General features: G+C 58.4%; 8 protein-coding genes and 1 non-coding gene across 9 annotated transcripts; 5 read left to right on the top strand and 4 right to left on the bottom strand.

Moving 5' to 3' along the window:
• Positions 1-48: 48 nt before the first annotated feature.
• B0T15DRAFT_519100 (Ribophorin I) lies at positions 49-2,286 on the bottom strand. The gene is made up of 3 exons (XM_062868416.1): positions 1,800-2,286; positions 897-1,748; positions 49-814 (listed from the first exon to the last, which is right to left on the bottom strand). Exons 1-3 carry the CDS (start codon positions 2,144-2,146, stop codon positions 532-534), a joined length of 1,482 nt encoding a protein of 493 aa, XP_062726461.1. The 5' UTR covers positions 2,147-2,286; the 3' UTR covers positions 49-531.
• B0T15DRAFT_t25 lies at positions 52-125 on the top strand. The gene has a single exon. It is a non-coding gene; the product is annotated as a tRNA-Val (tRNA).
• Positions 2,287-4,008: 1,722 nt separating the features above from the next.
• On the top strand, positions 4,009-5,757 carry B0T15DRAFT_387770 (hexokinase-domain-containing protein; the record flags this gene model as incomplete). Its single annotated transcript, XM_062864405.1, has 5 exons — positions 4,009-4,141; positions 4,240-4,265; positions 4,332-4,742; positions 4,814-5,268; positions 5,334-5,757. The coding sequence occupies 5 exons, from the start codon at positions 4,009-4,011 to the stop codon at positions 5,755-5,757; spliced, it is 1,449 nt and encodes a 482-aa protein (XP_062726460.1).
• Positions 5,758-5,913: 156 nt separating this feature from the next.
• On the bottom strand, positions 5,914-8,357 carry B0T15DRAFT_45661 (pyridoxal phosphate-dependent transferase). The gene is made up of 4 exons (XM_062865963.1): positions 7,895-8,357; positions 6,991-7,818; positions 6,774-6,899; positions 5,914-6,702 (listed from the first exon to the last, which is right to left on the bottom strand). The coding sequence occupies exons 1-4, from the start codon at positions 8,084-8,086 to the stop codon at positions 6,055-6,057; spliced, it is 1,794 nt and encodes a 597-aa protein (XP_062726459.1). The 5' UTR covers positions 8,087-8,357; the 3' UTR covers positions 5,914-6,054.
• A 453-nt stretch (positions 8,358-8,810) lies between these two features.
• Positions 8,811-11,298, bottom strand: B0T15DRAFT_388906 (VTC domain-containing protein; the record flags this gene model as incomplete). The annotated part of the gene is made up of 3 exons (XM_062864465.1): positions 8,811-9,095; positions 9,170-10,771; positions 10,828-11,298. The coding sequence occupies 3 exons, from the start codon at positions 11,296-11,298 to the stop codon at positions 8,811-8,813; spliced, it is 2,358 nt and encodes a 785-aa protein (XP_062726458.1).
• An 841-nt stretch (positions 11,299-12,139) lies between these two features.
• On the top strand, positions 12,140-14,054 carry B0T15DRAFT_45555 (S-adenosyl-L-methionine-dependent methyltransferase). The gene is made up of 2 exons (XM_062865961.1): positions 12,140-13,595; positions 13,645-14,054. Exons 1-2 carry the CDS (start codon positions 12,290-12,292, stop codon positions 13,677-13,679), a joined length of 1,341 nt encoding a protein of 446 aa, XP_062726457.1. The 5' UTR covers positions 12,140-12,289; the 3' UTR covers positions 13,680-14,054.
• B0T15DRAFT_489337 (uncharacterized protein) lies at positions 14,008-16,807 on the top strand (the record flags this gene model as incomplete). Its single annotated transcript, XM_062866588.1, has 5 exons — positions 14,008-14,344; positions 14,407-14,567; positions 16,160-16,390; positions 16,459-16,477; positions 16,581-16,807. The coding sequence occupies 5 exons, from the start codon at positions 14,008-14,010 to the stop codon at positions 16,805-16,807; spliced, it is 975 nt and encodes a 324-aa protein (XP_062726456.1).
• A 179-nt stretch (positions 16,808-16,986) lies between these two features.
• B0T15DRAFT_45563 (DNA replication licensing factor MCM7) lies at positions 16,987-19,940 on the bottom strand. The gene is made up of 3 exons (XM_062865962.1): positions 19,767-19,940; positions 17,333-19,695; positions 16,987-17,232 (listed from the first exon to the last, which is right to left on the bottom strand). Exons 1-3 carry the CDS (start codon positions 19,813-19,815, stop codon positions 17,149-17,151), a joined length of 2,496 nt encoding a protein of 831 aa, XP_062726455.1. The 5' UTR covers positions 19,816-19,940; the 3' UTR covers positions 16,987-17,148.
• Positions 19,941-20,150: 210 nt separating this feature from the next.
• Positions 20,151-24,377, top strand: B0T15DRAFT_45550 (P-loop containing nucleoside triphosphate hydrolase protein). Its single transcript, XM_062865960.1, has 2 exons — positions 20,151-20,445; positions 20,518-24,377. Exons 1-2 carry the CDS (start codon positions 20,329-20,331, stop codon positions 24,205-24,207), a joined length of 3,807 nt encoding a protein of 1,268 aa, XP_062726454.1. The 5' UTR covers positions 20,151-20,328; the 3' UTR covers positions 24,208-24,377.
• Positions 24,378-24,416: the final 39 nt, after the last annotated feature.

The raw sequence follows: 24,416 nt of genomic DNA, 5'->3' as shown, positions 1-24,416 counted from the left end.
CAAGAGAATAAAGAGGGTAGACTCCACCGAATAAACCATCGAATACAACTTGGCCGCGTGGTGTAGTTGGTTATCACGTCAGTCTAACACACTGAAGGTCTCCAGTTCGAACCTGGACGTGGTCAATGTCATATTTCTTTTGTCCCTTTGAATCCGGTACGTTCTCCGTACCGGTTCATTTTGTAAGCTGAATCTTGACACAACCTGGAAGCATTTGCATAGGCGGTAGAGAGCCGGTTTCGCTACACAACGGCGCGAGGGATATTCGATATTGCGTTGCAGCCAAATAAGGAGCAGGCGGGGACTACTTGTTTGGCTATGAGTTGTACTGAGCAACAAGTCATTCATGAGGGCACAACCAGACCAGCAGCGGACCACCATTACACAAACACATCCGAAGTTACCATATCCGCCCATCGTAAATCGCTTATTAAGCCTAGAGACGAAGATGATGTAGAATATGTGAGCTAGCAAAGTACGAGATTCAGGGTGACAACAAGACCGTTTTAATTCTCCCGCCCAACCTTTTGTCTATTTCTTCCTCGCGTCAAACTTCAACTCGAGATTGCCCACCACCCACGCACCCACAAGCACAGCAAAGACACTACCAAATACAATCAGGGGCTTGCGCAGCATCGCCATTATAGGATACTCATATGTCACAACCAACTCGCGGTCCCTGAAGTCGTCCACCAGATTGCGCGCCTTGATGACCAGCGCTGTCCGCCCGATGGTGTCGAGGAAGGTCTTGTGGATTTCGATGCCGGCTTCGGTGATGGATGAGGTTGGGATCGAGGTGTGATACTTGACGTTTCTAAGCAGGCAATCAGCAAGCACTCAATAGTACCAATGAGGAAAAAAAAAGGAGGAAAAGGAAAAGGAAAAGGGCGTCATACTCAGCGCCTTCGGGCAGAATCACCCGGACCTGCACCTGCTCATACTCGAGGCCCTCCGCCTGCCTCGGGCCTTCAAGAAAGGGGACATTCAAGACAAACCCGCCCGCAGTAGTGGTCCTCAGGAAATTCTTGGCGTCCGAGTTCCAGCCGATCGTAAACGGGTACTTCCAGCCGCCAAACACCGGGTACCGCGGCTTGATCTCGAGCAGGGCCTCCCGCTTGCTGCTCCGGAAGCGCGACGTCGAGACATTGCCGATCACGTCGGTGTAGTAGGGGTCGACGCTGCCCACGCGCAGCGGGAACTTCAGCTCCTTGAGCGCGAACGTGGTCGGCTGGTAGTACTGCGACTGCTGCCACTTGACGCGGTTGAAGAGCGACGAGAGGTTGGCGCCGCGGTGGTGCAGCGTGTAGCGCTCCTCGAAGGCGACGTTGCCGCCCCAGTGGCTGACCTCGATGTCCCGCTCGAGGCGCGAGACGTGCGTCACGGGCTTGTTGAACTCGAACCGCACGCTGACCGGCTGCACCGCGCCGGCGGGCTTCTCGTCAAACGGGCCGTAGCTGAGCTTGGAACCCTGCTTCTGTGGGAACTCCGCGACGTCGCCGCTTCCGGGGAGCTTGGTGTAATCGGGAATGTTGCCGGTCGGGAATTTGACCTCGGTCTTTTGCTTCGTCGTCGTGTAGGCCGAGGGGCAGTAGGCCGAGAAGGAGAAGGAGAGGTATTGCTGCTCTTCCTGCTTAATGGAGGCGGGAAGGGGTTTGTATGCTTTGAGGAGGTAGTAGCTGATGCCGAGGGTCTGCTGCGCCCCGGGCGCAAGGGGCTTCGGCAGGCGGATGCGGAGGTACTGGATGTCGCTGGGAGGGGGTCAGAATATGGCCACCTTAACTCTTCCACTGTCAACCCACCTTTCCTGGTCAAACTCAACCGCCTCGGCAACAAATGGTCCAGCGCGGGCGTCCTTGCGGTCCTTCACCTCTACCCCGCCGAGCCGGGACATCTGGTCGGCCGTGAAAGGCACGAAGTACTCATCTTGCGCTGCCTTGTCGATGTTCTCTACCAGCACGTTGATGTTCTCCTTGGCGTAGTTCTTCTCGACCGAGATGATGTGCACAAGATTGGCGTTCCGGAAGACCTGCGGCGGCTTGAAGGTGGCCGGGAGTGTCGTGCTTGTGGAGCTGCTCTTCTTGGAGCTCGCTGCTGAAGCAAGCGACAGCAGCGACAGGAAGGCAGAGAAGACCGCCGTCGTCTTCATCGTGGAGAACGAGACGGCAGGACGCTCATGAAGTATACGCGTCTGCCAATTGAATGTCGGAAGTGGCTGGAAAGGAGAGACGAAGGTGCAAGGGCTTGGCCGGCTGTGCACCCTTCTGGACCATCATCGTGGCCTTCTGACGGAGCTGGCCAGCCTCGAAAAGCTTACGTTGCTGAAACACCCCTGTTGGCTCTGAAGGTGGGTCTTACTGACTGAAGGATGTAGCTTTTGATTGGTCAATGCTTTCGGAGCTCACACGAGGCGGTCGTGTTAGCTAAATCAACATGCCTTCGACAACGGATATAAGTCTCAGAGGTGAAGCCGACAAAAGAGTAAAGTGAAGCCAAAAAGGCCACGTGAACCTTGCTGGCCTTTAGGGTGTGTGACTCCGGGATTGCCGCTATGAATGAAAGACCACGCGCAGCACATATGCATGTGAGTGCGGTGCTGAGAAGGTCAAGTGCGTGTTGTCTTCTAACCTAGGATACCACACTTCAAAGGCTTACCTAGGTAGATACCATGCAAGTTCTAGACACCCTTGCCCTTTACAAGTCCTGTATGAACGGGCACTACCGGACCGGGGTTCTAGAAGTCTACTTGTCGAGGCAAAGTGTGGGATGAGGCAGTTCACCCAGCAAAGATGATGGAAAGGTCCCTTTTCATCTTCCAGCAACCCCAAGATATGGAACAGTTTGCCCATTATGTGAAGGATCATCTAATATTGACTCTCTTTCACAGAATTCGACAGAACCACTGACTGTTCCGTCGTGTGTCTTTGACCGTGAGCGCTCAGCCCGGACTCCTACTAGTAAGATTCTGCAGACGTGATTGGGAAACCCTCAATCACCTCGAGCCACCCGGGTCGGCCAGTACAGCGATGTCCGCATACCCCATAGACATGCTGTCAACGTGCACAGACATACCTTACCACGTTTACTAGTACCTTAAGACTTTTAACCTATGTCGCGGAGTTGTAACCCTCCTACTTGTGAGAGCATTTTAACCCTAACCCGCTCCTGCTATGCACTCTTGACCCCCAACAGTGTTGGGGGAGTGCGGGGTAGCAGCATGTTATCGGAGAACCCCTGGTTCATTGCTGAGTGAGGGACCAGGCGTGCCAGGATCATCATCTGAACCTGTGGTGGCTTGAGAGAAAAAAGGAGCGTCAACAACACCAGAGAAACATCTGACAACAACATCTCATAGCCCATATCATAGCCCAGCATGGTAGGCCTCGGACCGAAACCGCCCCCATCCAGGAAGGGCACTGGTACGTAGCATCCTGAATGTTCTGTGGCCCCGCCCGTTTCGGCCTGACCCCTCCACCCTCCCTTCTCTCGGGCTCGCGACTGCTTCACACGGGATACCGCCCGCTTGGGGACGTCGGGGACTCCTGCCTGGTGTCCGATCTGCTCTGATTGAAAAAGCCTCGTTTGATCTCCCACGTGCTGTTGCTCTCCTTGTGTTCTTGTTTCATGTTTGCCGGCGTTTCGTGTCGTCCGAGCAAACGGGAGCTAGTTCTTCTCGGCTGCCTTGGACGAAACAGATCCATCGAAACGCTCGGTGACATCACACTACCTCACGTGCTACCCCGCGGCTCTGTCCGAACCTCGTTGCCACCCAATCCGTGGCACTACTGCGTACCTCGCTAGCGCGCTTTTTCTCTCGTGTTGGCTGTGAAGAAGTCAGGTACCCGAAGCTATCGGAATGGCAACATCTGGAAAGCTGAGGACCCTGCTCTACTCCAACCACAACCGCCCCCGCCCTCTCTCCCAGAGAGCTTTCTATCACCACCACAACCACAGCAGCTCATCTCGAGAGGGCAAGGCACACGGTGCCCAGTCCCCTTACTCCGACTAACAATGGCGTTAGGTTCGCTCGAAAATGCGCCCAAGGACCTCCTCAATGAGATCAAACATCTTGAGGAGCTCTTCACAGTTGACACGCCCAAGCTCAAGCAAATCACTGAGCACTTTGTGAATGAGCTCACGAAGGGTGAGTCCGCTGTCATCCGTCCAATCGGTCGCCCAGCCGACCGACCAACCGACCAACCAAACAAACGATCGTTCCGATCAACCACTGACAATTCTCAGGACTGAGTGTCGCGGGAGGTAGCATCGTAAGTCAGCCTGGGTAGGATGTTACTGTGGTAAGCTCCAGCCCGATGACTGACAATCGGCACTAGCCCATGAACCCAACATGGGTCATGTCCAGACCTACCGGCCATGAGACGGGCACGTATCTGGCCCTCGACATGGGCGGCACCAACTTGCGCGTCTGCCAGGTCACGCTCACAGAGCAGAAGTCCGAATTTGATATTATCCAGTCGAAGTACCGAATGCCCGAGGAGCTGAAGACTGGCGACGCCGATGAGCTCTGGGAGTACATTGCCGACTGCCTGCAGCAGTTCATCGAGACTCACCACGGCGACGTGTCCAAGATGGAGAAGCTCCCGTTGGGCTTCACCTTCTCGTACCCGGCCACGCAGAACTACATTGACGAGGGTATCCTCCAGCGCTGGACCAAGGGCTTTGACATTGCCGGTGTGGAGGGCCACAACGTGGTCCCCATGTTCGAGGCGGCCCTTGCACAGCGGGTAAGGGCTTTCACGCATAGGTGCATATATGAGCGCGGATGGGAAGATATGCTGAACCGTGCTTTATTTAGGGTGTCCCCATCAAGCTGACCGCGCTCATCAACGACACTACGGGCACGCTCATTGCCTCGGCTTACACTGACCCTAAGATGAAGATCGGTTGTATCTTTGGCACGGGCTGCAACGCCGCTTACATCGAGGAGTGCGGGTCGATCCCTAAGCTGGCTCACCTCAACCTGCCGGCCGACACGCCCATGGCGATCAACTGCGAGTGGGGAGCCTTCGATAATGAGCACAAGGTCCTACCGCGGACGAAGTATGACGAGGCTATCGACAACGACTCGCCGAGGCCCGGTCAGCAGGCCTTCGAGAAGATGATTGCGGGTCTTTATCTTGGAGAGATCTTCCGCCTGATCCTGGTCGATCTGCACGACAACCGCGACGTGCACATCTTTGCCGGACAGGACATTTCCAAGCTCCGGAGGCCGTACACTCTGGACTCGTCCTTCCTGTCGGCCATCGAGGAGTATGTACCTCTCTGTTCTCTATGCTGATGTGTTATGAATTCTCTGTGACTAATAAACAATGCAGGGATCCGTTTGAGAATCTCTCTGAGACGCTTGATCTCTTCCAGACCAAGCTGAACATCAGCCCCAACCTTCCGGAACTCGAGCTCATCCGCCGCACGGCGGAACTGATCGGCACCCGCGCGGCCCGTCTGTCGGCGTGCGGTGTGGCCGCCATCAGCAAGAAGAAGGGCTACACGAGCTGCCACGTGGGCGCAGACGGCTCGGTCTTCAACAAGTACCCGCACTTCAAGGCCCGCGGTGCCCAGGCGCTCCGCGAGATCCTCGACTGGCCCGAGAAGACCGACCCTAAGGAGGAAGATCCGATCGAGATCCTGGCGGCTGAGGACGGAAGCGGCGTGGGAGCCGCCTTGATTGCTGCGCTCACGTTGCAACGCGTGAGGGAGGGCAACATGCACGGCATCTTGCACCCGGAGAACTTTAAGTAGGGTAGTCATCTGCATAGTCGAGTGGGGGTTAGCCAGTTGGGTTGTCCTCGCTGACTGCAAGGCGTATTTGGGAAATCACCATTGGGAAGGCGTTTGGGTTGGTCGCTGGGCTGATTGATATGGAGACTCATCGCCGGGCGGCCTTGATAGCTCGCCGCCATCATATACATGGTTGATTTGTAGTGGAAAGCGCTATGCTCCCTTTAGCTAGCAAAGGCACAACAATGCAAATTCAATGCATTTTTCGCAGTATCTTCATCCTCTTTCCCCCCGCATTCTGGTTGCTTGCTCATTCATCTAATTCGGCACATTCCCTTCCTCCTCCTCCTCTTTCCGCCTCGCCGCCTCGGCAACCCGCAGCGCCGCAGCAAAGGTATCCACCAGCGTCTCCTCGTCCTCCAACCCCACGCTCACCCTCACCTGCTGCCGCCTCGCGCCGATACTCTCCTGATGCGCCGCCGTCTCCGGGTCCGCGCCCCAGATGGCGTCGTTGAACGGGAAGGCCAGCGTGTGGTGCGCACCCAGGTGCGGACCGTGGTGCACCGACAGGGCGTCGAAGAAGGCGCGCGCGACCGGGAGCGACGTGAATTCTATCGACAGGAGACAGCCGTAGCCCGGTGTGAAGCCTGGTTCTGGTGAGGCCGAGGGGGGGCCCAGCATCATGGCGTCGTAGTTGGGCTTGGTGTCGGTGAAGGGCGGGTAGAGCACCGCTTTCACGGGGGAGGTGGCCGGGAAGAAGGCGACCGAGTGGGTGTGCAGGAAGGTGGCGAGGCGGAGGGCGTTGCGGTTGAGGATGGCCGAGCGGGCGAGGTAGTCGGCCGAGTTGGAGAGCAGCTTGGCGGCGTCGGCGTGGAAGTACTCGTTGCGGAACTGGGTTTGTAGGGTGGCTTTGATGGCCGGGTAGTATCGCGAGGAGGGTGGGAGGACGAGGGAGCCGCCCATTACCTACGGTACCGAAGGTTGGGAGAGTTGAGGATGATGTACTTGTACGTTAAGGGGGAGGGAGGGGGGCTTACATTGGCGTATCCGCTCAGAGACTTGGTGATGGAGGTCATGATCACATCTGCTACGAGGGAGACGTCGACGTTGCAGAAGGAGCCGATCGTGTCATCGATCACGACGGGGACTTCGTACTTGTCGGCCTGGACAGGGTCAGTCAAGAGCCAAAGGAATATGAAAAGTAAAAAAGGATACAAGAGAAAGAAGAATGAAAGGGGCAAGCAAATGACTTACCACCTCCCTCAGCCTCCTCAAATCCACGCTCACCAGGATAGGGTTGCTCGGAAACTCGGCGAAGATGTAGCCCACCTTCCTGCCGGCCGCCTTCTCCCCCTCCAACCAGCTTTCCAGCGCCTCCATCACGCCACTCTCCGCATCGCACCGCCCAAACTGCTTCATGCCCCCTTCGCTCTCCTCGAACAAATGCCAAGTACTATGAAACACCGAGCCCAGCACCACAACGGTGCTACTAGGCCCCCTAACCTCCACCATGGCCTTATGCAGCCTATAAATGGCCGCCATACCCGTCGGATACAGAAACACATCCCCCTCGCCCACCGCCGCCACTGCCTTCTTCCTCCCCGCGCCCCCAACCAAACCCGCAATCCTCTCCCTCAAACCGCGATGCGCCTCTCGGAGCGGCAGCAGCCCAACGTTACTTTCCGGAACCGGAACCTTCTCCAAAACATTCCCATCGGCCCGCCAATCCACCACTTTCGCCTCCCCCCTTTCCACAGCCGGGATCAGCGCCTCCGCCAGCCGCGACGAGATCCCCGTGCCATAGTTCTGCCACACCCCCAGCGCCCCCGGGGCGGCAGGCCCCTGCGGGTGGGCGACCACATACAGCCGCACGACGACGACTTCATCTGCTAGTGGTGCTGGTGGTGTCAGGGGGATGTCGACCGCCCGGAAGAGGAGCGCCTCTGGCGGGATGCGGTGCTCTGGCTTGCGGCGGGGCGAGGCAGCATACTGCTGTACGGTGGCGAAGCAGTCCGGGTGCGTGAAGAGGAGGGCCGCGTGGGTTTCGGGGAGGGAGAGCACGCTGTGGACGAGGGTTGCGAGCTATGGTAGGGGGGTTTTATTTTTTAGTATATTTTGTTTTGTTTTCAGGTCATAAAATAAAAAGGGACTGGCTGACCTGGCGCACTTGGGCCCAGGGCCCGAAGCGCGGGTAGATGGTGACCACCTTGCTCAGGAGTTCGAAGAATCGGGGCCCCGGGCGGCGCTGCGCCGTGGCATTTTCCCAGCCGGGCACATGGAAGGTGATGTTGTGCGGCGCTTCCGGGGGCAGGGAGTGGCCCAGCTCGGTGTTGATGACTTTGACAGGCATTTTGTTTTCAGGTTATTGGGGGCGTTGTTGTCTCACTATGACTTTTGGTTTCTGCTTTTTTGCTAGGTACTGCCCAGGAGCAATGAGGGATGAGATGAGAGGAGATGAATGAGAGCTTGATGAACGAAGGTTCCACAGCTTTTAAGGAACTGAAAGAAAGACTCGGATCGTTCCTCGCCTCTCGGACTCGCGATCCGTTCTCGATTACCTATAGCGGCACTCAGATGTGGCTACTTGTCCGAGCTGAGTGAGAGGCTCATATGAATTCACAATACTCCGTAATGCGTCCGATGTCGCACCTGGATCCCGAGCTGCAGCCTGTAGATGCGGCCACTCAATCCGCCGGGAACTCCGCAGTTTCTGGTCCGCTGCGAAATCCATCTTTCCTTCTTGATTGGGCCATAGCTTTGACCTGTTATCCCATGTCAGATATCAGGCCTAGCTCTCCCAGTAAGCACTGTTACTAGTACTTAGTGTGTAGGCGCAATGTCTTACAATATACTACATACCCCTATTGTTGATGCCTATACGAGTTAATACAGTCTTTACTCCTATGCAAACCGACTTGGGAATCCCCTAGCAACCCCTCTGCGTGCTCACCAACACCCAACTACCCAAAAAGAAAGCAAGCAAAACCTGACACCGTCAGCTTTCTCAAGCGTTATCCAATGCAGTGAACACCCTCCAGTCACAAGCCCAGCACACTGCTATGTTACTGACTGTGCTACCAGACATGCCTACTCTTCCCCTCCATAGCAAAGTTCAGCGCGACCGCCACGAACAGCGCAGCACACAGCGCGCTCGGCCCCCACTTGTCGTAGTAGCGAGCCGTCTTGCGCATGCGGATGGCCTTGCTGCGATACAGGTAGATGACGACGGCGTAGCACAGCGACATGAGCGCGAGCAGCGTGAAGGCGCCCGCGGCGACAAACGACGCCGCGTTGCCCTGTTTGGTGCTGAAGTTGAGGAGTGTCACGGCGATGGTGCCGATGTAGATGGAGTATTCAAGCTGTGCAGAGAACCAGGTCAGTAAGAACGAATGGATATATCGATTACCCTGGCATGATTTAACCGGGGGCTTACCCATGACAGGAACGTCCTCTCGGCAGCGAAATACACCTTCGGCTCGACTCGCACGGGAACGTAGATCTTCTTGCCCTTGGGCGCCTTGAACCGCCTCTGCTGGATCTCCCCTGACCCGAGCAGCGATTCCAGTCTCGCGTTGCGCGGCATCGGCGTCGACCGTGGCCGCGGCGCCAGGGCCTTGAGCAACGACCACGTGCCGCGGAGGGCAGCGTTCGCCGACGTGGAAATGCGCGTCTGGTAGTATGTCCAGCCGCCAACTCTCCGCGCCTCCTCCAGCCTGTCTTCATCATCCTCGTCGTCCGAGTCGTAGAGGTAGGTATCCTCGCCCGTCGGTTGGTCGGCGGTCTGGTCCTCGAGATCCGTCGCCCGGACTGCCGCCTGTCCGTTCCTCGCCGCTGCAGCGCTAGACTCGCCAGTTTGTCCCCCAGCAGTCGCGGGCCGGTGCTCATCGTCCGAGTCATACTCGTCATCCTCGTCGTCCGTTAACGACGTCGTTGTCGAGTGCTCTAACCTCTTGATGCCGAAATCGTGCGTCACCGGCTTCCGGATGTCGACGTCCATCTGCGGCATCCAGTACGGGAGCAGGTTTATCCTGTCGGGGAATAGGCAGGCCACACCGTGGATAAACTTCGAGAACTTGGGCACCGCTTCCACCAAGTGGCTGGAGGTCAGCTGGCGCACCCATTCTGGGGGCTCCTGGCCGAGCTGTGTCTGGAGCTTGACCTCGAGAATAGCATAGGGGAACCTAACCACATCCCCGGGCGGCAGCTGCGAGAAGGGGTAGTCGATGCCAATGTCCATGCGCCTCCAGTTGTCGCCCGACCTCTTCACGCCGTCGAGGTTGTCTTCGCGGACCATCGTGAGCTCGGTGTCGAGCGAGATACGCACGCGCGCATCGGCGGGCAGCTGAAAAGCGGTGCGGTGGTAGAACGACCGGCATACCGGCTTGTAGCCCTTCTTGAGAACGGACCACTGGATCTCGCGCGCCAGCCTCTCGTCCTCGGCAATGGCTTTCTCGGACTTCTTGCCCTCTTTCCGCGCCTTCTCGAAGATGGCCGCCGGGAGGAGCTCGCCACGCAGATAGGCGTTCACGTTCTTCTCCTTCAGCGAGAACCGCGCCTTGATCGACTTTTCGCCCGTCCAGTCCTCTCGGTGCGTCTTGCGCTCGACAAAAATCGTCTCGGTCTGCATGCCGCCGTACCAACGCAGCCGGATCGCCTCGGCACCTTCTGTCTTCTTCAGCCGCCCCTCGTACAGGTCCCACGTGTCCGGGTTGTCGTAGTATATGGAAGTGATGGCCGAGTCCGCCTCCTCGAACTCCTTGCCCGCGTTGAACACCAGTACGGGCAAGTGCTTCAGGATGATTAGCTTCAGCTCCGTCACGTTGTCGGGATGGACCCAGTATTTCGTAGTGTGCCGGATGAAGCTGCCCTGGCTTCCTCCGGCCGCGCTATCGCCCTTGACCGGGTTTCCTCTCGTCCGAACCAGGTCGTAGAGCTTCGACAGCTTCACAACCGAGGCGTCGTAGTTCTCTTTGTAAAACGGCTTCGCCTTGAGCCGAGTGTCGAAAACGGGTCTCAGATGCCACCCTGTCATTTTCTGCCTTGCGTCAGCACCAACTCCTCCGTATCGGCGCAACTGCTGGCGGTACTTACATCGTGCTTCTTGATGATCTTGTAAAACCCCGTGTAGTTGAGCTGCACAAACTTGGCCAGATCGTGGACGTCGGCAATGATGTCGCTAAGGTCTTCCTCCAGCATCATGAACTCCTCCTCGCTGGGGCCTTCCTGGCCGAGCCCGCGCTCGTTAAGGCGGTTGACGACATCGCGGACCTCGCGTTCGCTGACGGCAATGCGGCGCGAGATCTCCATGGCCTTGACCTGCTGCTTGGTGTGCACTTTATCGAGCTCCGCCTCGAGCTTGCTCACGAAGCGGCTCTCATCGTCCTCGGTCCACTCGCGGCGCGGCGGCTTGCCGGGCTGCGTGCTGTCGCCGTTGCCGTTGCCGTCGGCGGGCTGGAAGCGCCCGCTGGGCCGCTTGAGATCGGCCTTGAGGCCGTCATAGTCGATGTAGTACCATTGGTATTCGCGGATAACGCTTGACCGCAGCTGCTCGCCGAACTTCATGACGACGACGCCGGGAGGAGCTCGCCAGGTGGGTTCGCGGATGCGGTTACGCTCTGAGTGTACGCGTTGGGAGCGGTTCTTAAGGTCATGAACAACAAGAAACATGGGCGGGGCAGGTGCCAATCAATGGAAGATTTGCCCAGCTCCAAGTCGCCACACCCAGCCAAGCGGCGCCCGCCTCCCGTCTGAGCTTGATCCTTGGAGTCGGTGCGGTCTACAATGGATCTCCACTTGCTTGTGACCTCAGGCTGCTTGAGCTATGCCGAAGCTTTGTTGCTTCCGTCCCTTCAAGACAATTGAGCTCTGATGATATCATAGAACAGGCAGGAGCTCGCATTTCACCGCATCATTCAGAAAGAACCAACAAAACATTTTCAATCCGCAACCCAGTTGACGTAACTAACTGAGCTGCATCGACCGACCACCCAAGACTTCCCGTGGGCTGCGCCGTGTCCTCGAACACGTTCACAAGCCAAGCGCTGCAATTGGCGAATTGAGGGCTGGCCAGCATAAGAAAACGGGCAGGGGTCCCGATTCCCGAACCAGCCACGAGCTTCGCAGCTGCCAAGCGAGTGACTCGTGCGCTGGCTGGCCAATTCCACTGCCCGCTTCTTTCTGGCCATAAAGGACCGTACATGAGACATCGACGTCGAGATAGAATGATATTCTGACGGCCGCTTGATGTACGGTCCTTTTTGTCTACGATGTGCAGGCCGAACCCAGCTACCCTACGGCCTTTCTGTATTTCGCCTAGCGTCGGCTCGGAGCCCGTGCATCAATGATCGACATACCCGAACCCTAAATCTTTTTGGTGTGAGGGGGCACCAGGGCCGCGGGGCAACACCAGCACATGCAATTATCAACGAAATTTGTTTCTACATACCCATCTGCATCGTTAGTAGCCCGGAGCGAGCAAGACTCATTTGGATCAAGCCAAGACACATACCAACCATCCCTTCCAGTATAGCGCTCAAGAACCCACTCTCCCAAAATGTCAGACCGCGACGCCATCTCCTCCCGCATCTCACCCTCGTGCCCTGCCGACACGCAGCGCGTGCTGACCGCGGCCTGGGCGCACGACGTCGCAGCCGTCAAGAAGCTCCTCGACACGCCCGGCAACGCGAGGCTGCAGGACCCCACGACGGGCGAGACGCCGCTGCACGCCGCCATCCGGTCGTGCGGTGCGCCGTCGGAAGAAGAGGACGACGATGACCCGGCCGACCTGGAGGCGGCCCGCCAGACGGTGCACGAGCTGCTGCTCTGGGGCGCGATCTGGAATGATGTCGACGACCATGACGAGACGCCCGGGTGCGTGGCCCACCGGCTGGGGAGGACAGACTTGTATAACCTGTGTGTGGAGGCCGGGGTGAGGGCCGAGATGCTCTTTGGGGTGCTGGAAGGGTATGAGGAGCTCGGTAGCGGTGGGGAAGAGGATGACGATGTTGAAGTGGTGGATATGGATGTGGCTGCGGATGCGGAGCTGGTTGTGGCTGGGGAGGATGGGGACGAAGCACCCGAGCTGGTTAACGTTGAGGCGAATGGGCAGAATGGGACGGTGGAAGAGGACGAGCAGGAGGAGGAGGCTGGGTTTCAACCACCACTGGACGATACGGCCGCCGAGATCGATTCCGAAGCATACCTACGATCGAAGCTGACTTACTCGGACGGGAAGCTTGTAGACGAGGACGGCAACGGCGTCATGATGGCTTGGGAGACGGACATTATGCGCCAGAGCGTCGATGCCTTGTTGCCAGACAGAGAACCGGGGAAGCGCATACTCAACATCGGCTTTGGCATGGGCATTATCGACACCATGTTTGCTGAGACGAAGCCTGCGCGGCACCATATTATCGAAGCTCATCCCGGTGTCTTGGAACACATTTCTAGTCCGAGCTCCAAGTTTGGCTCCGACTGGGAGAAGAGTGGTCCGACCCCGGGGGCTTTCAAGGTCTACAAGGGAAGGTGGCAAGAAGTGTGCGCGGAGCTGCTCCAGGAAGGCCAAATATACGATGCCATTTACTTTGACACCTTCGGCGAGGACTATTCCCAACTGCGGATGTTCTTTACTGAGTTTATCCCAGGCCTTCTGGACGGTCAAGGTAAATTTGGCTTCTTCAACGGGCTCGGCGCGGACCGTCTGATCTGCTACGATGTCTACACCAAGGTGGCTGAGTTGCATCTCGCCGACGCTGGGATGGATGTCGAGTGGAAGGTAACCGACGTCGACATGTCACAGCTAGCTGAGGCCGGCAAGGGCGAATGGGAAGGGGTGAAGAGGAGGTATTGGACATTGGACAGTAAGTATTTCTGCTCAGCTTGGGTTTTCGGTCTTCTGACGCCTCGCAGAGTATCGCCTGCCGATCTGCACGTTCCTTGGTTGAAAGCTCCAGCTTTAGCCAATGGTTGCTCTCGATATGAGCCGTTGGCAAGTTGCATTCGCGGAACGCTACATGAGTGCGGACATTCGCAGGCCTCACTGCATACGCTGGCACGCCTCACGCAACCCCGCGATAGGAGCATTCTCCCAATTCGTCACGTACCACAGCGGAGCCTAGCCACGCAGACACGGGCCCAGCCTTACGGGGGCCTACAAACAGAACAGGCCTTCGTCCGAGGCAGCTCTCAGCATGACTTCAATATCCGTTCTGCCGCCTCGACAGCCAATCTGTGCTCCGGCTCTTCCCGTGCCTGTGATACAATGCGGTGAATATGTCGGGAAAGCAGTTGAGAGAAAGCCTATTCCTGGCTGAAAACATTGCCCTTCTTTCTCTGCTCAGCGCAGCTCCTACCGCTCCCCATCTGAATCCGGTCGATGACCAGCTCACACATGAGGTCCACGTCACCAACACCATTGCATATATCTCTGGGATATCCGATGACCCTTCCCATGTCGTGGCCGCTTGTGTCGAGGGGCTGGCAAGCGGAAGCGGAATTCGGGTCGTCGTTGCCATCAACAAGGAGCGCCAGGCCTCGAATAAAGAGGTCCTAGCACGCATCAAGAAGGGGCTTGACCAGATCTTCGGCCATCTCGCTCGAGTCAACAGGGGTCTGTCTCTTCGAAGAGTGTCCATGCAAGCCCCCGCTGACAAACACCCCCCCCCCCAACAGAGCAGAATTCAGACACGGAAGACATGGTCGTCGACGCTATAGTGAGGATGTGCAAGGATCGCATATTCAGCCGCATCAAGTCAAGGAGACCGGATGCAAAGTACAGCAAGGGGAAGAGCAAGGCATTCTTAGGCTCGCTGCTTCAGCAAGTCATTGATGCTGTACGAAGTTACAGTAACCGGAAAAAGTTCACGAAGGCTGTGATGCGTTTCCGGAACCGTCTGGAAGATCTCGAGAGGTGCCCAGAGAACGATGTTGTATCACATATCACAGGCGTTCTTCGCGCAGCACATCGACTCAACGAGGACACTGACTTCGACAAAGTCTTTCAAGGGCTCGGTTCAAGGGAACTAGCTCCCACCATAAGAACAGGTCTCCGAACACGCCTTGGCAAACTCGCCCACTATTTAGAGTGTTGTATTTTTCTTTGCCGGACAGCCAGGGAGTCTGGGATTTTCAGAAACGCAGAAGTGATTACCGTATCACTTGAAGCCAATTTCTTCGTTAGGAGTTTGGGGGCACCACCCGACTGCTCTTTGAGAAGCTGTCTCGACCGGTTAGAGGGCGGTGCGACGACGGTCTCAGGTGCTGAATATTTTGATTCCAAGCTGAAGGAACTAGGCAAGGACGACAACGACTTTCTGTCAACAGTTCGGAAGAATCTCCGCGAGTCGTGTGTCCACGCGGAAGTACAGATCGTGTGCTACTACGAACTTCACCCAGAGGCCAGGAAGCCACGCGTCATCTGCTCAAGCAAGCACGCTTGCTACCTTTGCAACCTGTTCATCCGTTTGCATGGAACGTTTCGCATTCCGGGAACCCACGGCAACCTCTACTCGCGGTGGCGTCTCCTGCCGATTCAATCCCTCGACCCGGTCCAGGCCCAGCTAAACAGAGCCCTAGAGGCTCGGATCAGGGAAATCATTGAAGGTCTCACAAACAATCCTCATCAACTCCTGAAGTCGTGTCCGAATGAAAACGAAAGTTCGCTTTCCCTTGTCAAGGCATTTTCATCGTCACGGGCGGGTTCCACGACACCGGCAGGACCTCCCAGTTTAGCTGCCTCCTTGGCCCAAGCGAAGGGCAAGGCTAAACAGAGCCCACTGGAGAATCAGCATCCGAAGACCACTTCACCACTGACGGGAAATCCTGCCCATACCGTACCAATTGTCTTTTCTAGCCCGGTGTCTCCGGAGCCAGTATGTCCTCCCAGTAGCCCAGCAGCGGGCCGAGGAATTCAGCTAGTCACCCCTGCAGTTTTGGGTTCCGAGTGGGCAGAAAGCTATACAACTCATCAGGCTACGATGGGACGTAATGGTGACTCAGCGACGGGGATGGCCTGCCCGGTTACGGAGTCTCATGTGGCGGTCCAGGCTTCACAAGGATGCCTCGATGTGATCAACGAAGAGATAACTCCGGAAGAGCTGGCGCCGGAGTCAGAACTGGGTTTCGCGGCGGAAGAACGAACTTTGAACATCAAGCCGGTGCCAATCACAGGGCAGAAAGCAACAGAGAGACCAGGCCCCGGTTCTCAAACAACCCTGGGAACAGGCTCTGAACCCAAGGTCGAGCCCAAGCCCGAGTTCCAAACAACGCTGGAACGGGGGCTAGAGCTCGGGCAGCAAGCTGATCCTCACGCCGCAGAGGTCAAAGTTGCCGAAGCCAAGGCCCTCAAAAAGCAAAGAAAAAGGCCATGAAGCCTCTGAAAAAAGAGGCCAAGCGACTCCAGCGCGAAGCTAACGAGAAACTCAAGCAAGGAAATAAAGAGGCAGCAGACGAGCTGAAGCACCAGGCCAAGAAGGCACGGAGTGCGGCGAAACAGGCGGCAGAGTTGGTAGAACAACAGCAACAACATGCCTCGTCGGCCGGGAGCCCGTCAGCAGCTGGGGAGGCGGAGCACGAACCGGCATCAAAACCTGGACGGGTGCTAGAACCAAGACCAGAACTGGAACCCGAGCCCGAGCCTGATCCCGTACCGGTAGCGGTACAGAAACCTCAGCCGGAACCAGTCTCATCACAATTACGAACTCGAAATCTGATACCAACTCCTAGGCCATCACTACCAAAAGAAGTACCTCCCCGATTCCTCACTCGCGGACATGTGCTCATTTATCGTCTGGATACTCCTGACCCAATCCCCGCCTTCACAACAGGACTGATAACCATCCACCCAGAGTTCATCAGCACGCTGGCCACACCCCGCTCGCGCTTTGCTGAAGTTCATATCCACTGGCTTCCACGACGCCGCGCTGCCGCCTTCTACACTGCTCGCCCGAGGGGTTTTGTAGAGCTTGAGGCCGTGCGCAGCGATGTCGATTTTGATTCTGGGAGTTCCGAGTGCGTGTATGTTGCGTATGCCGGTGAGGTTGTGATGGTGGATTTTGTGAGAGGTATCATGTAGGGTATGGAAACGCTCATACCAGCTTAGGTTGGATGGAGTTATCTGAACCCCATGCTGGCCGGTATTTGTGACGCTTGAGGCAAACTATAGAGTGCACGATCTCTCACTTCTTACACTCTGTCTTCATTTCCTTGGCAAACCTCCTATCTCAGGGGCAACCACTAAACCTGGGTAGTAGTCCACAATTCACTCCCATACAACATCTAATTGTCATAAGCCAATCCCCCCTGCCGAGTAAACGCCGAAAGTTGTTTGAGGTGAAAGCACGCCCGAAGACAATATTGAATAACTAATTCAAGAGACGAAATTCCCCTCCCTCTCCCCCAAAACAAAATCTCCTCTTATAGTTCCTGGCCACCATCCCGCTCGCCATTGCCGGAGGTGATGAACACCAGCCGCGTACCGTTGCCAGCCGTTTGCCAGACCTGTGCGGGGGGAAAAAACAAATGTCAGCCAAACATTCATGATCATCATCATCAAGGTTACTCTCACAGACGGAGAAAAAGGAGAAAAAGAAGAACTCACATCCAACTCGGTATACTCGTCCAACGCAGCCAACCACTGGTTCTCGGTGAACCCCTTGGCAATGACCCGTTCCTTGACCTTGCGTAGATTCAGCTCCACTCCACCACCACCACCACCATACTCATCATCCTCCTCATCCTCCTCGTCGTCCGCACCGTCATCCGCCCTGCACGCGCCCGAATCCGCGAGCCCTTTGACGAGGTTGTAGATCTTGCTGCTGGCGTTCAGCGCGCGCCTGCCACCCTGGCCCCGCTCATCGGTCGCCGCCAGGGACTCCTTGCTGGCCTCGACCAGGCGCAGGGCCTCGTCGACGTCCTCCTGCGTGACCGTGTTGCTGAAGCGCAGGCGGGCGAGCGCCTGGGCCAGGCGCACGACGCCCAGCAGCGTGCGGGGCGTGGTGTGGCCGAAGTTGTTGGGCTGGTGGCGCTTCTCGGCGCGGCGCTGGGCGCCGCGCATGCGCACGTACGTTTTGACCATGTACTCTGAGACGGACGGGGGCACGACGGGGCGGAAGGTGCGGGCGTGGGCGACGTAGGCGCGCACCTCGGCCGGCGAGAAGACCACGCCGGCCTCGGTGCCCAGGTCCGGGTGGCGGCTGTGCATGTGCACGTGGGCGACGTGCTTGGCCAGCTGGGCGTCGGTGTCGCGCGTGGGCGTGTCGAGCAGGAGGAACATGACGTCGAAGCGGGAGAGCAGCGCGGCGGGGAGGTTGATGTTCTCGACGGCCGACAGGCGCGTGTTGTAGCGGCCGTAGATGGGGTTGGCGGCGGCCAGGATCGACGTGCGCGCGTTGAGCGTGGTGCTGATGCCGGCCTTGGAGATGCTGATGGTCTGTTGCTCCATGACTTCGTGGATGGCCGTGCGGTCGTTGTCGTCCATCTTGTCGAACTCGTCGATGCAGCAGATGCCGTTGTCGGCGAGGACGAGCGCACCGCCTTCCAGCACCATCTCGTCCGTGACGGGGTCCCGCATCACGGCCGCCGTCAGACCCACGCCGCTACTGCCGCGGCCCGACGTGTACACGCCGCGCGGCGCGACCTTGGAAATGTACTTGAGCAGCTGCGACTTGGCCACACCGGGGTCGCCCATCAGGCAGATGTTGATGTCGCCACGGATCCGCATCCCGTCACCGACCTCCTTGGTGACGCCGCCGACCAGCAGCAGCAGGAGAGCCTTCTTGACGTCGAGGTGGCCGTAGATCTCCGGGGCGATCGACTTGGCGAGGTGCTCGTACTGGTTCCCTGTCTGCGTGAACCTCATGATCCTCCGTGCGATCAGCGGGTCGATCTCCATGTCCTCGTACGCCTTCTTGTGCTGGACGATGTGGTGCGCCTCGATGTATGTATCTGTCAACAGGCCGGCGCGCATGGCCTTGAAGCCGGTGTACGGGGTGGGAAGGAAGACGCCGGAGATGTCGACGATGTCGCCCGGGTTGACCTGCCTGACCGAGCTGCCGTAGCACAGAACGGTCAGAGTCCGGGGGATCTGGCCAATGGGCACCTGCTCGGCAAGCTCCTGGATCTTGACTTCCTGGAAGGGCAAGAACTTGGATGCCCGTGACGACGGATATAGCTGCCCCTTGGACTGGTTCTCTTGGCAGTCCTTGGATGGGCACACGGTGAGGGGCCCATACTGCTTGTCCGTGACGGGCTGGAAGATCTCGCAGCCGCAGCGGTCGCAAGTGTAGGCGCTGACCTGGACAATGGGCTTGACGTCGGACACTCTTGTCGCGATGCCGCGGATGGTGATGAGGCGGCCGAGGTGGTCGCCGCGGACTTGGCGGACGGACAGGGCCTTGACGGGACCGTCGAGGGTCGACGTCCTCGGCTTGAAGACCAGCGTGTACCGGCGGGTGAGCTGTGGCGGGTACTGATCGTTCAGGATGGCGGGGTCCGATTCCCTTTCGGCAATGCCTGCCAGCATCTGGTTGCGCTGCTGTCGGTTTGCCATCAAGACGTCGAGGACATCGTCTTTGAAGGTGAGGTTGTCGCTCGGTGGCGGCATCACATTGTCGACGGCGCAAGACAGAATCTCCACATAGTGCTTGGTGTTGTTCTCGACCCACTCGACCAGCTTGAGCCCCTCGTCCACATCCTTCTCGTACGAGTAGAGGTCGTCCAGATCGATAACCACCTCGTTGATCTTCCTGTCGGCGAGCTCCTGAAGCATGTCGCGGTACTTGTGCCTTGGTGCCCGTTGCTGGGCCTTCTGGCGTTGACGCTGCTGCGCCGCATTGTCGTCCTCGTCCATAAAGTCATACTCGTCGCTGAGGTCGTCCTCGTCAATGTTGATGTTGCCCAGCGCAGTGGTGATGGTTTCCTGCGGCGACGCCTTGAAGTCGTTCAGGAAATTCTCGAATGCCTCTACTCCATTGTCAGCGCCAAAAGCCAAAAAAAAAAAAAATGGCAACATGCGCGGAACTATCTGCACCCACGTTGTTGCGCCTTGTAGTCAACAGGTGCCCTCATCTGTAGGAGCGCCATGGTTGCGAGGGGTATTATGGTCCTCTGCGTGGGACTGACGGTTCTTTTGCGGTTGTTTATTAGAGAGGTGGTCAGGTAGTTGTGCGGCAAGTCGAGGCTGAAGCCAGACGCAGGATGGCTGGGGCCTGTCTGCGACAGGGGGACGCGTCCACGGCATGCAAACGCGCTTTTTCGCGCGTCGTAACCTAGGAGCAATTAACTAAACACACAGCATCGGGCCGTCACTGAAAGCGACAGCTGGGACCAGTCGATGCGGATCTCCAGGCTGGAGCGGGCCTGCTTTCCCGCCCAGACCCTGGAACAGCGGGAGCCGGCCCATGCCTCGGCACATGCAAATCGCCGGGAAGCTGCTCCGTTCGAAGCTGCCGCTCCGACACAATGCGAGCTGCAGACGCGGGATGTTGAATCCAGTTATCCACCAGACCAGCGGTCCTCTTTGAGTTGCTGCATGCGCCGACCAAACCTTCCCAGCAACAATCCGTCTTGTGGCTACCCGACTTAAATTCGCTCCAAATGGCGCCGCGAAGCAATGCGCAGTCTACGGCGGCTGAGATCTCTCTAGTGCACCTGCAGAACTGTTTGGTAAACCTGCCTCCGTCGCTGGCATCGCTGCTCGCAAACGTCAACACAGTAAGCAGTTGTTGCCTGCCCGGTGAGGTGCTCTTTTTGGATACCAATTGACGTTTCGTGCTCGAATTCTAGCCCGCGCAAAATGTTGTCGTCGAGCTCAGCTACCGCGTCCCTGCCCCTGCCGGCTCTGGCAGCTCGGCCTCGACCAAGTCCATCTATGTCGGATGGACCGGCATGCCCAGCAAGCGGAGAGTTGCCCCGATCGTCGGCAGGGACGGCATCACCGCAGCGCGGGGCGCGCGCGACCAAGAGGTCCCCGCCGTGGAGATGGATGCGACGCTCGCGGCAACCATCGGCCTGAAGGACGGACAAAAGGTCACTGCAACCATCCATCTCGACCCGCCCATAGCCCACACCGTCCACATCGAGCCCCTGACGCCCGAGGACTGGGAGATGATCGAGCTGCATGGCACCTTCCTGGAGGATAATCTCCTGTTCCAGATCCGCGCCGTGCCCAACCCCAGCTACGGCCCGGCGGTCGCCGCGGGCGGGGCGCACCCCCTAACGCTACACCTATCTCAGACTTCTACTGCAAGCATCAAGGTCCTGTCACTGGAGCCTGCGCTGCCCGGCGATTCGCCCTTCGCCAAGATCGCCTCCGACGCCGAGGTCATCGTGGCGCCCAAGACGAGGCAGAAGCAGCGGAACAGCAAGGACAATCGGAGCGTCGGCGGTACTTCGAAGAAGAGCGGCAAGAGCTCGGCAAGCACGATCAGGAGGAAGAGCACGCGGGAGGAGAAGAAGCCGGTCCTGTTCTTCCGGGGCGTCGACAGGGAGAATTGTCAAGAGTGGTTCGACGGGGAGGCGCCGCTTGAAGATCTCAGCGTCTGGGTCGATCGCGACCTGCTGTTGGGGAAGGAGCTCAAAGGGGTGCGATGGGTGTCTGTCAGTCTTGTGCGCCCCGCCGGTCTTCAACAGCCGCTCGATTCGGCGAACCAGCCGCAAGAAACAGACCCGGCGGCGAAGGCGTCCACCAAGGTTGTTGCCTGCCTCCATCCATGGGAAGAGCCGCCAGATGGCCAAACGACCGCGCTTTCCTCGCCCCTGTGTGCCGCGCTTGGCTGCCAGGGTATGGTTGGTGGCGTTGTCAAGATCGAGCCGGCGCCTGTCCAGATGCCCCGGAAGACGCCGGACCAAGAGGGGTTCTCGCGCGACTCGGTACAGAAACTCAAGATCTACCCGTTCCAATCATCAAAGCCCGCTCAGTCGACCGGACTCAAGTTTGGGGGCCAATCCAAGGCTGAGAAGGAAGAAGCTGCGAACCAAGTAAAGCACATCTACGGGCCCGAAGGGAACGGCCTGCTGCTGGGTCCTCTCACTGATGGCCAGATTCTTGGAGTGCACGATGGACTGCAATGCCCGCGAGGCTGGGAAGGGGCCATTGTCAGGTTCGAGCCGTCTCATCCGGCACCCCAAAGCCCGGGGAAGAAGCCCCTGAACTGGATCCTTGGCGCAGACTGGAAGCCCCCCCTCGTGGTACAGCCTCCCATCCCGAAGCCTTCGTGGCTATCCGACTTGGACGCCGACCGGGTCCCCGATTCCCCCGATTCGGTCCTTGTTGGCATTGATTCGCTGCTTGGGAAGCTCAAGTCCCACCTGTCGCACATGTCTTCGGTGCTCCTGACGGGCGGGCAGGGCTCCGGCAAGACATGCGTGGCGCAATCAGTCGTGCGCGCCCTGCGGTCCTCTCATCTCTACCACACCACCTACTTCCCCTGCACAAGGCTTGTGAACGACGAGAGCAGGATATCCACCGTCAAAGAGACGCTGACCCGCCTCTTCATGGCCGCGAGTTGGGGCGCGCGGCTGGGCGGCAGAGCAGTCGTCATCCTGGACGACCTTGATCGCCTATGTCCGGCCGAGACCGAGCTGCAAGTCGGCAACGAGAACGGCCGGAGCCGGCAGATCAGCGAGGCCATCTGCTCCATGGTCAGGCAGTACTGTGGCCGGGACAGCAATGTGGTTCTGCTGGCTATCTGCCAGGGGAAGGACTCGCTGCACAGTGTCCTCGTGGGCGGCCACATCGTCCGCGAGATTGTCGACTTGAGCGCGCCCGACAAAGAAACCAGGCGGCGCATTCTAGAGGCGCTTACGAAGCAGGGCTCGGTGTCCCCAGAGGAAGTGGACCCTGCGAACGAGCACAGCAGCCGCCCTACTACTGCCAACGGTAGCGCCACCGGCGATGAAGGGGGCGGGTGGATGGACGGCCCAAGCCGCGCGACCCGCAAGAAGTCTGCAAGCAAGGCGGCTAGTGGCTTCATCCTTGGCGAAGACCTCGACTTTCTGGACATTGCTGGCCAGACAGACGGCTACATGCCCGGCGACCTGATCCTGCTTGTCTCGCGAGCGCGCAACGAGGCACTGAGCCGACATGTCGGGGAGTCGCCCGATCTCGACGCCACCACTATCCGTCTGGGCCGCACCGACTTCGACAAGGCCCTGAAAGGGTTCACGCCCGCTTCGCTGCGAAACGTCACCTTGCAGAGCTCAACAACCACCTTCGCCTCGATCGGCGGACTCCAAGAAACCCGCCAGGTCCTCCTGGAGACGCTGCAGTACCCGACCAAATACGCGCCCATCTTTGCCCAGTGCCCCCTCCGCCTTCGCTCCGGTCTTCTCCTCTACGGCTACCCAGGCTGCGGCAAGACGCTCCTGGCCAGCGCGGTCGCGGGCGAATGCGGGCTCAACTTCATCAGCGTCAAGGGCCCCGAGATCCTCAACAAGTACATCGGCGCCTCCGAGAAGAGCGTCCGCGACCTCTTCGAGCGCGCCTCGGCCGCCAAGCCGTGCGTCCTCTTCTTCGACGAATTCGACTCCATCGCGCCCAAGCGCGGTCACGACTCTACGGGCGTCACTGACCGAGTCGTCAACCAGCTGCTCACCCAGATGGACGGCGCCGAGGGCCTGTCGGGCGTCTACGTACTGGCGGCCACCTCCCGCCCGGACCTGATCGACCCTGCGCTGCTCCGACCAGGCCGCCTGGACAAGTCGCTGCTCTGCGACTTCCCCACGCTCGAGGACCGGATCGACATCATCCGGGCGCTCGCCCAGAAGGTGAAGGTCGCCGACGAGGTCTGGGCCGACGAGGACGCCGTGCTCGAGCTGGGCCGCCGCACCGAGGGCTTCTCGGGCGCGGACCTGCAGGCGCTCGTGTCTAACGCCCAGCTGGAGGCTATTCACGATGTGCTCAATGACCGCGAACAAACCACCACTAACTCCGGCAGCACTACTCGTCGTGGTGGTGCGAACAAGAGAGCCACCACTGCCGCTTCTTCCTCGTCGTCGGCTAGGAGTTTCGTTCAGTTCCGCTACAGCGAAGACGCGGCCGATTCCACGTCGGCAGCCTCCTCCTCGGCCCCGCGGACCCGCGCCACCGAACTCGCTGAACAAGCCGCCATCGCCGCTAAGCTGGAAAGCATCAAGCTCGCCCGAAAAAGGGAGCGGGAGCGGGCCAGGCAGTTCTCTTCACACAAATCGTCCCACGCCAATGGGGAGGAGGGGGTAGACGGGGTTCCTGATGGGAATACTAATAATAATAATGGTGGTGGTAGTGGTGGTGGTAGTGGTGGTGGTAGTAATACAGAGGTAGTCATCCGCTGGGAGCATTTGGTTAAAGCGCTCGAGGGGACGAGGGCGAGTATCAGCGCCGAGGAGCGGGCGAGGCTGGAGAGGATCTACAGGGAGTTTGTCGTTGGCCGCAGCGGGGAGATGAGGGATGGCCAGGGCAGTATGGAGGTTGGTGGTCGGAGTAGTCTTATGTAGTTGTTATCGAGGAGAGTGACCTGGTAGGTACAACTGAACAGGAATTCACTTGGATGGTTGTTTTAAGAAGATTTGAAACGGTGGATGTGGTGTGGTACCCCTTGTGATCATACTTCTGTACCTGTAGGCAAGGTGTTGATCGTTCCGTTTCAGCCGCGTCTCGTACGCAGGCATCTTGTCGAGTGACACCTCGTCTCTTAGTGCCTATC

Source organism: Chaetomium strumarium (assembly GCF_033439665.1).
Source record: "Chaetomium strumarium strain CBS 333.67 chromosome Unknown B0T15scaffold_1, whole genome shotgun sequence".
NCBI lineage: Eukaryota > Fungi > Ascomycota > Sordariomycetes > Sordariales > Chaetomiaceae > Chaetomium > Chaetomium strumarium.
The sequence above is the reverse complement of the archived record's forward strand: the minus strand, read 5'-3'. Positions and strand labels throughout refer to the sequence as shown.